At 42.6% G+C, this 10,065-nt stretch overlaps 1 protein-coding gene across 1 annotated transcript in view; it reads left to right on the plus strand.

The window, feature by feature from the left end:
* SIDT2 (SID1 transmembrane family member 2) overlaps positions 1–9,534 on the plus strand; it is a 178,141-nt gene extending 168,607 nt beyond the window's left edge. Inside the window, exons 25-26 of the mRNA XM_082273437.1 lie at positions 5,224–5,337; positions 8,853–9,534. Of these exons, the coding sequence (XP_082129563.1) occupies positions 5,224–5,337; positions 8,853–8,915 (177 nt within the window). The 3' untranslated portion in view covers positions 8,916–9,534. The remainder of the gene's footprint in view (positions 1–5,223; positions 5,338–8,852) is intronic.
* The last annotated feature ends 531 nt before the right edge of the window (positions 9,535–10,065 follow it).

Genomic DNA, 10,065 nt, shown 5'->3' on the forward strand with positions numbered 1-10,065 from the left:
GTATAGGACCCTGCAGTGGGACTGGTAAGTCTGTTCCTTTTTCCCCTCTCTTTAAAAAAAAAAAAAAAAAAGTTTGCAGGGAAGTGATTGCACAATTTCTCTCCTGGGCTGTAGTATTGTGTTTTGGCCACTAAGTGTCGCTGTTTGGCAGAAATGTATTGTGCCTGTGTACCTTCTGTGTCTGGACTCTCCAGTCAGCTTCGCTCTGTTTCTCCATATATCTCTATGGGCACGCACAGATGATGTCACGGTCATGCACCTGGATCGCCTCTCACTCTTCTAAGCGGTGCTGCTGGCTGGATGAGACTATTTGTCTGCTAAGCTGAGCTGCTGACCGGGACCTATGGGACACAGAGCAGGTTGCAGTTTGTTTGGGCATGTGAATTTGAAGGGTTGGGCAAATGGTAGGAGAAGGGTAGTTGTTCTGTGATAGCTGTACAGTGCTTGATCACAGTTTTTGTCTACCTTTTGTGCAACAGGTTGTTGCCTTACTTCTGGGTCTTACTTTATGTGTAGCAATGTCTTCCAGAAAAATAAGTGGAGGGGGGCAGCAGGGAAAGGAAGAAGTTTTCCTGCATCAGGATTAAATAGTCCTAGTTTGGCTCCCGCTGTGCTATCTTCCCCTGCGAGGCATGAACCTACTGTCAATCTGAGCCATTACACTTATCAGGTATTGTTGCTACCTCCAATGCCTGGAACAGCAGGTGTATGAGGATTGGGATCATCCTGACAGGTTGTTCATGCCTCCAAAGAGATTTTCTTTGCCTAATCCTATGGAGGAGAAATTCATGAGGTAGATGCTACTATTTCTTCTGTGAAACGTCTCTTTGGTGAGGATCTGGATAAATACATCCAGATGATTTCATTTGGAAAAAGAGCATTGTTTCCGGTTAAAAGGAGGATTAAACATCCATCTTTTAAAGCTCCAAGTGTTCGGGTACCTCCTAACACATCAGCTTCTAAGCATTTCTGATGGCCTCAGCCATCCGGTTTTAGAAGACCTCAAAATCAAGGTCAGAAAAAACCCTGGGTCCAAAGGCCTGTTAAATCCGGTTCCAAATCCGCCTTATTAAGGGGCGCGCCCACTCGTTCGGGTGGGGGAAGGCTCCTACAGTTCTCAGAAATTTGTGAGGGAGTGGTGAAGGACAGGTGGGTCTTGTCCACAGTGGCTTGGGGCTACATGATAGAGTTTCAAGAGTTTCCTCCTTCTCGGTTTCTGGGTTCAAATGTCCCTGTTTGCCCAGTGAAAAAGAAGTCCTTGTTCCAGGCTCTGGAACATTTGTTGGTGCAGGGCGTGATTATGGAGGTTTCAACCAGCGAAAAGGTCACTGGTTTTTACTCAGATCTTTTTACAGTGCCAAAACCAAATGGTGAGATAAGACCCATTCCATATCTCAAAGCTGTGAACTAGTATCTCATCATTTGGTCTTTTTACAAGGAATCAATCCACTTTTTGGTAGTTAGGAAGAGGAGATTTTCTGGCTTCCATAGATATCAAGGATGCATACCTCCCATGTACCAATTTTCAGGCTCCATCAGAGGTTTTGCATTTTGCAGTAGAGCAGTCTCATTTTCAGTTTGTGGGTCTGCCGTTCGGTATGGCCACAGTTCCCCGGGTGTTTACAAAAGTCTTGGCCCCGGTGTTGGCTCTTCTAAGGTCTCAGGTCATCTCAGTAGAGGGTTACCTAGATGACCTGCTTATCAAGAATCGTTCAGGACTGGGTCTAAGATGGGATGTTTCTCGGACCGTCCAGTTCTTAGAAAATCTGGGTTGGGTTGTAAACTTAGAAAAGTTGGCTTTAAGGCCTGTTCAAATTGTAGAATATTTGGGTCTGATTCTCGATACTGCTCAGGCAAAGATTTTCCTACTATCAAAAAAGGTTCTGGCCTTGAAGGGTCTGGTGCAGTTGGTAAGAGGTAAAAAGTTTCCCTCTATACGGCTGTGCATGAGACTGCTTGGCAAGATGGTGTCCTCATTCGAAGCAGTCCCTTAGGTGCAATTCCACTCCGGACTGTTCCAGAATAGTATTCTGTCCGCTTGGAACAATAAACTGAGCTCTGGATTCCAAATGTTTCTTTCCCCAAGAGTAAGACCGGATCTGACCTGGTGACTGGTCCTCAGCAACCTAAGCAAGGTGAAATCTTTTCTACCTGTGACCTGGAAGGTAGTAAAGACGCCAGCCTTGTTGGCTGGGGAGCGGTCCTGGTGGAATTCTCTATCCAGGGAAGGTGGTCTCATCATGTAGGAAAGGTTTTACCCATCAACATCTTGGAGGTCCGAGCAGCCGTTTGGCACTGGTTTCTTGGACGACCAGACTACGGGAGTGCCCTATCAGGATTCATTTGGACAACGCGACTCTGGTGGCTTATATCAACCATCAGGGGGGAACCAGAAGCCAATCAGTGCAGTAGGAGGTGGAACCAGATCCTGTCTTGGGTAGAGAGTCATGTTCCATGTCTGTCAGCGGTTTTCATCCTGGGGGTGGACAACTGGCAGGCAGACTTTCTAAGTCGCCAGCCGTTGATTCCAGGGGAGTGGTCCCTGCATCCCGAGGTCTTTTAACTGATCTGCCAATGTTGGGATACTCCCAACGTAGATCTTTTGAAGTCGAGGTTCAACAACAAGCTCGACAAGTCTGTTTCCAGAACCAGGGATCCGTTCTCGATCATAACAGATGCCTTAGTGATTCCTTGGTTTCGGTTCAACTTAATCTATGCATTCCTTCTGCTCCAACTTTTGCCACGTCTGTTGAGCAGAATTCAGGTGAAGGGGAAGCCGGGGATCCTAGTGGCTCCAGCTTGGCTCAGGAGACCTTGGTTCGCGGAAATCGTAAAATAAGCAGCGGAGGAGCTATGGTTGCTCCCATGTCGCCCAGACCTGCCCTCCCAAGGTCCCATATTCCACCCTACTTTACAGTCGCTAAATCTGACAGTTTAGCTATTGTGACCAGAATCTTAAAAGATCGTGGGGTCTCTGGTCCAGCTCTGGCTACGCTGACAAATGCCTGTCTCTAGGAAAACCTGTCTCTTGGAGAATCTAATATAGGGTCTGGAGATCCTACATTTCTTGGTGTGAATCCAAGAGGTGGCATCCTCGTAAATATGTCATTGGAAGAATTCTTTCTTTTCTTCAAATAGGAGTGGACTTGAACCTGGCATTAGGAACCATTAGGGGCAGATCTCTGCCTCGTCTATTTTCTTTCAGAAACAATTGGCAACACACTCCTTGGTGCAGGCTTTTTTGCAAGGTGTGATTCGCACTGTTCCGCCAGTCAAGCCACCCCTATGTCCTTGGGACTTAAATCTTGTGCTCTCTGTGCTACAAAAGCAACCCTTTGAGCCTATCAGGCATATGCCCTTGGTTCTCTTGATAAGGAAATTGGTCTTTTTGGTTGCCATAACCTTGGCTAGAAGGGTGTCGGAATTGTCAGGCCTTTCCTGCAAAGAGCTATTTTTGATCCTTCATGGACCGGGTGGTCTTACGCCCTCATCCGGCCTTTTTTTTCCTAAGGTAGTTTCCAGTTTTTTTATCTAACCCAAGATATTGTTCTACCTTCCTTTTTTCCATGTCCTCGGACTACGGAGGAGAAATTGTTGCATTCTCTTGATGTAGTACAAGCAGTCAAAGTTTATTTTAAAACGTCAGCACTAATTCGTAGTACTGATGCTTTCTTTATCCTGCCAGAAGGGCCTAAGAAAGGCTAAGCAGCAACTAGTTCCACTATTTCCAAGTGGATTTGTCAAGTGATTGCTCAGGCATGTGGCTTAAAGGGTAAAATTCCACCCTTTAGGTTAAAAGCTCACTCAACCAGGAGGGTAAGTGCTTCATGGGCAGTGCATCATCAGGTGTCTATGGTTTAGATTTGTAAAGCTGCTACCTGATTTTCAGTTCATACATTCACAAAGTTTTACCAAATGGATGTAAAAAACCGAGAAGGGGCTCAGTTTGGATGTAGCATACTTCAGGCAGTAGTATAAGCTCTTTCTTTGCCCAGAGGCAATTTTGGGGTTACTGTGTTCCCTCCCTTCATGTGCATTGCTTTAGGACATCCCACATAGTCATTATTACTGGTTCTGTGTCCCGTGATGTGCGATAAAGAAAATGGGATTTTTCCTTTTAACTTACCTGTAAAATTATTTTATTGGAGTACATCACGGGACACAGAGGTCCCTCCCCTCTTTTCTGGGATCTTCATTGCTTGATTCAAAAATGGAGGTTCTTCTTGTATGGGAGTGGTTGAATGGGAGGAACTTCTGTCAGTTGCCAGTGTCCAATCACCTAAAGGTAGCGTATAACCCAGATACTCATTATTACCGGCTCTGTGTCCAGTGATGAACTCGAAGAAAAGGATTTTACAGTTAAGTTGAAGGAAAAATCCTATTTTTTTCTGATGTTCATTGACGGACACAGCACCCACCCCTCTATGGAGCTTGGGCTTTTTCTTTTGACATTGCTTGTAACAAAATGAGTACTCATAGCAGAGTAGGAGTATACCCTGGGACTGCCCCATAGGCATAGTCACGTTCTTTCCTGCCTAGTGTCCTACTCCTGTAGGGGGCAGCATAACGCACATAGCCAAGAAGATGAGGAGCTGAGTCAGTCAACGAACATCAGAGAAATTAATTTTATGGTAATTTTTTCAGCAAAAGTAACTTGTACTTGAAATAGACTTCCAGCAGGGATAATGAGACAGTGAGAGTAAGCATGCTTGGGGCAAATAATAGCTCTGTAAAACAAATGGTCAGCACAGTGGCTAAGTGGTTAGCATTTCTGCCTAGCAACAACTAGGGTGGCCGGTTCGAACTTCAGCCAAGACACTACCTGCCTGGATGTTGCATGTTCTCCCTGTGCCTGAGTGAGTTTTCTCCGGGTACTCCGGTTTCCTCCTACACGCCAAAGACATGTTGGTAGGTTAACTGGCTCCTGTCTAAATTGGCCCTAGTATGTGTATTTATGAATGTGAGTTAGGGACCTTAGATGATAAGCTCCTTGAGGGCAAGGAGTAATGTGAATGTATAATGTATATCTAAAGTGCTGTGTAAATTGAGGGCGCTATAAAAGTACCTAAAATAAATAAAGGACAAGACTTGATGGACCACTTGGCCTTTTTTCTGCCATCCATCAGCTCTTTTTCATGTGGCAAGTGGTAGTCTACAAATCTCTGCTTTAAATATATTCTCTTCAGTGCTGCTTTTTTTTTTAACTGTTTGTTCTATGTTCAGAAAACCCCAGCTGAATCTCGTGAACACAACAGAGAGTGCATATTGCTTGGATTCTTCGATGACCATGACATCTGGCATTTTCTCTCCTCCATTGCGATGTTCGGTTCCTTCCTTGTGAGTTTTCTCATTGTCTTACATAATAGTCAACTGCAATTAGTAGATAGCACAGTAAACCTATTTATATCTAAACAAGGTCAAACCAGGCAACATGGAGGGAGCTATAGGAGTAGTGGGAGTGGGGGGTTAAATACAGAGGAGAGGTTTTGATAGTTATGGGTTAACCTAATAGGAGGTATATGAATGAACATGTTAGCTGCTTGGGGGAAAAATAAGGTTTGGGAATGGTAATTTCACCGAAGTATGTACAAGAATGAAGGTCAAGGGCCCGGCCCATATCTTGCTCTGGCCTAAGGTGTGTTTAACTATACTATTGGGTCAAAGGCTTTTAAAGTTCGACAAACCTGTACAGATAAGGGAAGTCAGGGTAAAGTCAGAGCTCCTAATCTGCATACTTGTTTCAGTGTCAGGTACTAGTATTTGCAGGACAGTTCAGCAGTGAAAGGATTCCCAAAATGAAAGCATTTACATATTCTGAACTCTGGTTTGAATGCAAAAAAAAGTATTCAGATATGTCTTCCTAATTAAAAAAAAAAAAAAGTATCTTCTTCTATTCAGCCTTTTCTTTCTTTTTTTTTTTTTTTTTTTTTTTTTTTGCTGCTGCTGTGATCCAACTTTCTGTTAAGAGGAACATTTTTTGCCAATGGTCCCACTGTGTGGGAATATATTCACCCTATTTTGCTCAATCCTAAAATGGGCTATGGAATTTGTAGACATACAGGTCCCTCTCAAAAAATTAGCATATTGTGATAAAGTTCATTATTTTCTGTAATGTACTGATAAACATTAGACTTTCATATATTTTAGATTCATTACACACAACTGAAGTAGTGCAAGCCTTTTATTGTTTTAATATTGATGATTTTGGCATACAGCTCATGAAAACCCAAAATTCCGATCTAAAAAAATTAGCATATTTAATCCGACCAATAAAAGAAAAGTGTTTTTAATACAAAAAAAGTCAACCTTCAAAAAATTATGTTCAGTTATGCACTCAATACTTGGTCGGGAATCCTTTTGCAGAAATGACTGCTTCAATGTGGCGTGGCATGGAGGTAATCAGCCTGTGGCACTGCTGAGGTGTTATGGAGGCCCAGAATGCTTCCATAGCGGCCTTGAGCTCATCCAGAGTGTTGGGTCTTGCGTCTCTCAACTTTCTCTTCACAACATCCCACAGATTCTCTATGGGGTTCAGGTCAGGAGAGTTGGCAGGCCAATTGAGCACAGTAATACCATGGTCAGTAAACCATTTACCAGTGGTTTTGGCACTGTGAGCAGGTGCCAGGTCGTGCTGAAAAATGAAATCTTCATCTCCATAAAGCTTTTCAGCAGATGGAAGCATGAAGTGCTCCAAAATCTCCTGATAGCTAGCTGCATTGACCCTGCCCTTGATAAAACACAGTGGACCAACACCAGCAGCTGACATGGCACCCCAGACCATCACTGACTGTGGGTACTTGACACTGGACTTCAGGCATTGTGGCATTTCCCTCTCCCCAGTCTTCCTCAGGGTCCGGTCACCTCTTCTCGTTGTGCAGCGTTTTCTGCCACACTTTTTCCTTCCCACAGACTTCCCACTGAGGTGCCTTGATACAGCACTCTGGGAACAGCCTATTCGTTGAGCAATTTCTTTCTGTGTCTTACCCTCTTGCTTGAGGGTGTCAATGATGGCCTTCTGGACAGCAGTCAGGTCGGCAGTCTTACCCATGATTGCGGTTTTGAGTAATGAACCAGGCTGGGAGTTTTTTAAAGCCTCAGGAATCTTTTGCAGGTGTTTAGAGTTAATTAGTTGATTCAAATGATTAGGTTAATAGATCGTTTAGAGAACCTTTTCATGATATGCTAATTTTTTGAGATAGGAATTTTGGGTTTTCATGAGCTGTATGCCAAAATCATCAATATTAAACCAATAAAAGGCTTGCACTACTTCAGTTGTGTGTAATGAATCTAAAATATATGAAAGTCTAATGTTTATCAGTACATTACAGAAAATGATGAACTTTATCACAATATGCTAATTTTTTGAGAGGGACCTGTATATATATATATATATATATATATATATATATATATATATATATATGTGGAAATGGTCAACTCCCCAGCACAAATATGATTCAAACACCAGAAGGCTCAAAACTCAATCAGGTATGTACAAATGTGTCCAGAAATAATGGAAATTTTAAGTGCAACATCATCCTTTTACAAGTTCATAATCCCAAAGTCCATATTCCTCCATGAATATAAAGGATGAACACTGTTGGCGTCAGCCGATTCTTTCCAGAAGGGTTGAAGTGAATCCCGTTTGCAGATTCACATTTACGTAAAAGCCAAAGAAAGAAAAACAGCACCACCGCCTAAGAGTAGTAGTTTATTAGTTCTCATAAAAAAATACAATGATAATATGCACTTAGTATGTGATCCAAAAAGCAACGTATAATGCAATTCCACTAGATGGCAGCTTTTTCCCAGCCAAGGCACTTTCTCATGTAGATGGTCTCTTCCCAGTGACCAGAAGGGCTGCTGTGAACCACATGGAGATCATCAGGGTGGAAGCAGGGCACCAGAATGGTGTGATGAGCTCAGAGAAAGCATGGCCATATTTGTGCCTAAGCGCTAATAAACTAGTATGCTTAGTTGGTGGTACAGTTTCTCTTTCCTTGTCTTTTACATACAGTGCCTTGAAAAATTATTTATACCCCTTGAAATTTTCCACATTTTGTCATGTTACAACCAAAAATGTAAATGTATTTTATTGGGAGGTTATGTGATAGACCAACGCAAAGTGGCACATAATTGTTAGGTGGAAGGAAAATGATGATAAATGGTTTTCAACAATTTTTACAAATAAATACCTGAAAAGTGTGGCGTACATTTTGTATTAAGCCCCATTTCCTCTTCTACCCCTAACTAAAGTCTACTGGAACCAATTGCATTCAGAGGTCACCTAATTATTAAATGGAGTCCACCTGTGTGTAATTTAATCTCAGTAGAAATGTTCTGTGAAGCCATCAGAGGTTTGTTAGTGAACAAACCACATCATGAAGGCCAGAGAACACACCAGACAGGTCAGGGATAAACTTGTGGAGAAGTTTAAAAGCAGGTTTAGGTCCCAAGCTTTGAAGATCTCATGGAGCACTGTTCAATCCATCATCCAAAAATGGAAAGAGTATGGCATAACTGCAAACCTACCAAGACATGGTAGCCCACGTAAACTGCCTGGGCAAAGAGAGCATTAATCAGAGAAGCAGCCGAGAGGCTTGTGGTATTTCTGGAGAAGCTGCAGAGATCCACGGCTCAGTTTGGAGAATCTGTCCACAGGACAACTATTAGTTGTGCACTCCACAAACCTTGCCTTTATGAAAGAGTGGCAAGAAGAAAGCCATTTTTGAAAGAAACCCACATTTTTAGTTACAGTATTCAGTGTGAAAATGTAATAGTATTCATGTCTGTGCTTTGTAGTAAACTGTTTTATAAATCTCTCTTTTGACAACTACACCCTTACTTCACAGGTTCTGCTGTATCTGGATGATGATCTAGATGAGGTAGAAAGAGACAAAATTTATGTGTTCTGAAATGTTGAAAGACTTTTAAAGAGTAGTCATGAAGAACACTGGTTTTCAGCTGTCACCTCCATGTAGTAACACACAGGGTGCAACAGACCAGGAGAAGACTCCGGTAACCTCTTTGCAAAGGAAGACTTCTGGCTGAAGGAAAAATGCAACTCAGAGGGTAGAAGTGCCACTAGTGTGTGCTGCTTTCATTTATGAGAGGACTTCAAGGCCATTCCTGTCTGCACTGTATGGCCCCACATTGGCCACAAGGTGCCATTGCCGCTCTCCTGTTGCCAAATTGAGTTTACTGTGGGCCTAGCTTCCTTGATTTGATATGGCTTTTGCTGCATTGATACTAGTTTGATTAATACTAAAGCAGCTGGTGAGCTAGCAGTGTTAATTTAAATCAAGTGCAAACCAATAGAATGAAAGTGGAAGCAAAACAGCACTGTGCCGCAATCATGACTGCCTAATTATCAAGCTTGCCTTAATGTGGCTTTCTACTTAGAACTAAGTATTGAAAGTGACTGTGGTTTATAGATAATTATAGTGCCGGCTCCTATGATTCTAGACTCCTGTTGACCCAACACCCCCACATCTGACTTCCTCAAAGTCAGTATTTGTAAATTGCTAAACATGCACCCAAGAAATTCGCTGGGGAATTTTGAGCACTAGAAAGGAATCAGCAAGCAGGTTTCGGTGCTTCGCACAAGCAGCTATACTGTTATTTTCATTACTTACTTCTAAGTACAGAGTTGTACCAGTCAGTTTCCTTCGATTTGATCTGTTGGATCTGCAATACTGAACCATAACTAGAATGGTGGAAGGTCTACCTAAACAATCCATTTATGTTCAGTCAGGTAGACCTTCACAGTACATAGTTATTGGCTAATTGCTCTTCTATCACTTACCAAATCTACGGTGTGGGGCCAGCTGGAAGGCATGCCTCTCTAAATGGACACACAACCAGCCAAATCACTTGTGAACTCCTATGCACAACTCAGATTTAGGGTTTAGTAAGATCTTTTATACGTCATAGATTTGTATATACATATATACACATACAAAAGTATATAGTACAGATATGTCAGATAAAAGAGAGCTCCGTCCACAACCTGAATTTCAGTTGTTCAGTAAGTGATGCCAGTTGGCTGGTGTGCTGGCATTCAGT

Source organism: Pelophylax lessonae (genome assembly GCF_965119305.1).
Source record: "Pelophylax lessonae genome assembly, chromosome: 12".
Taxonomy (NCBI): Eukaryota; Metazoa; Chordata; class Amphibia; order Anura; family Ranidae; genus Pelophylax; species Pelophylax lessonae.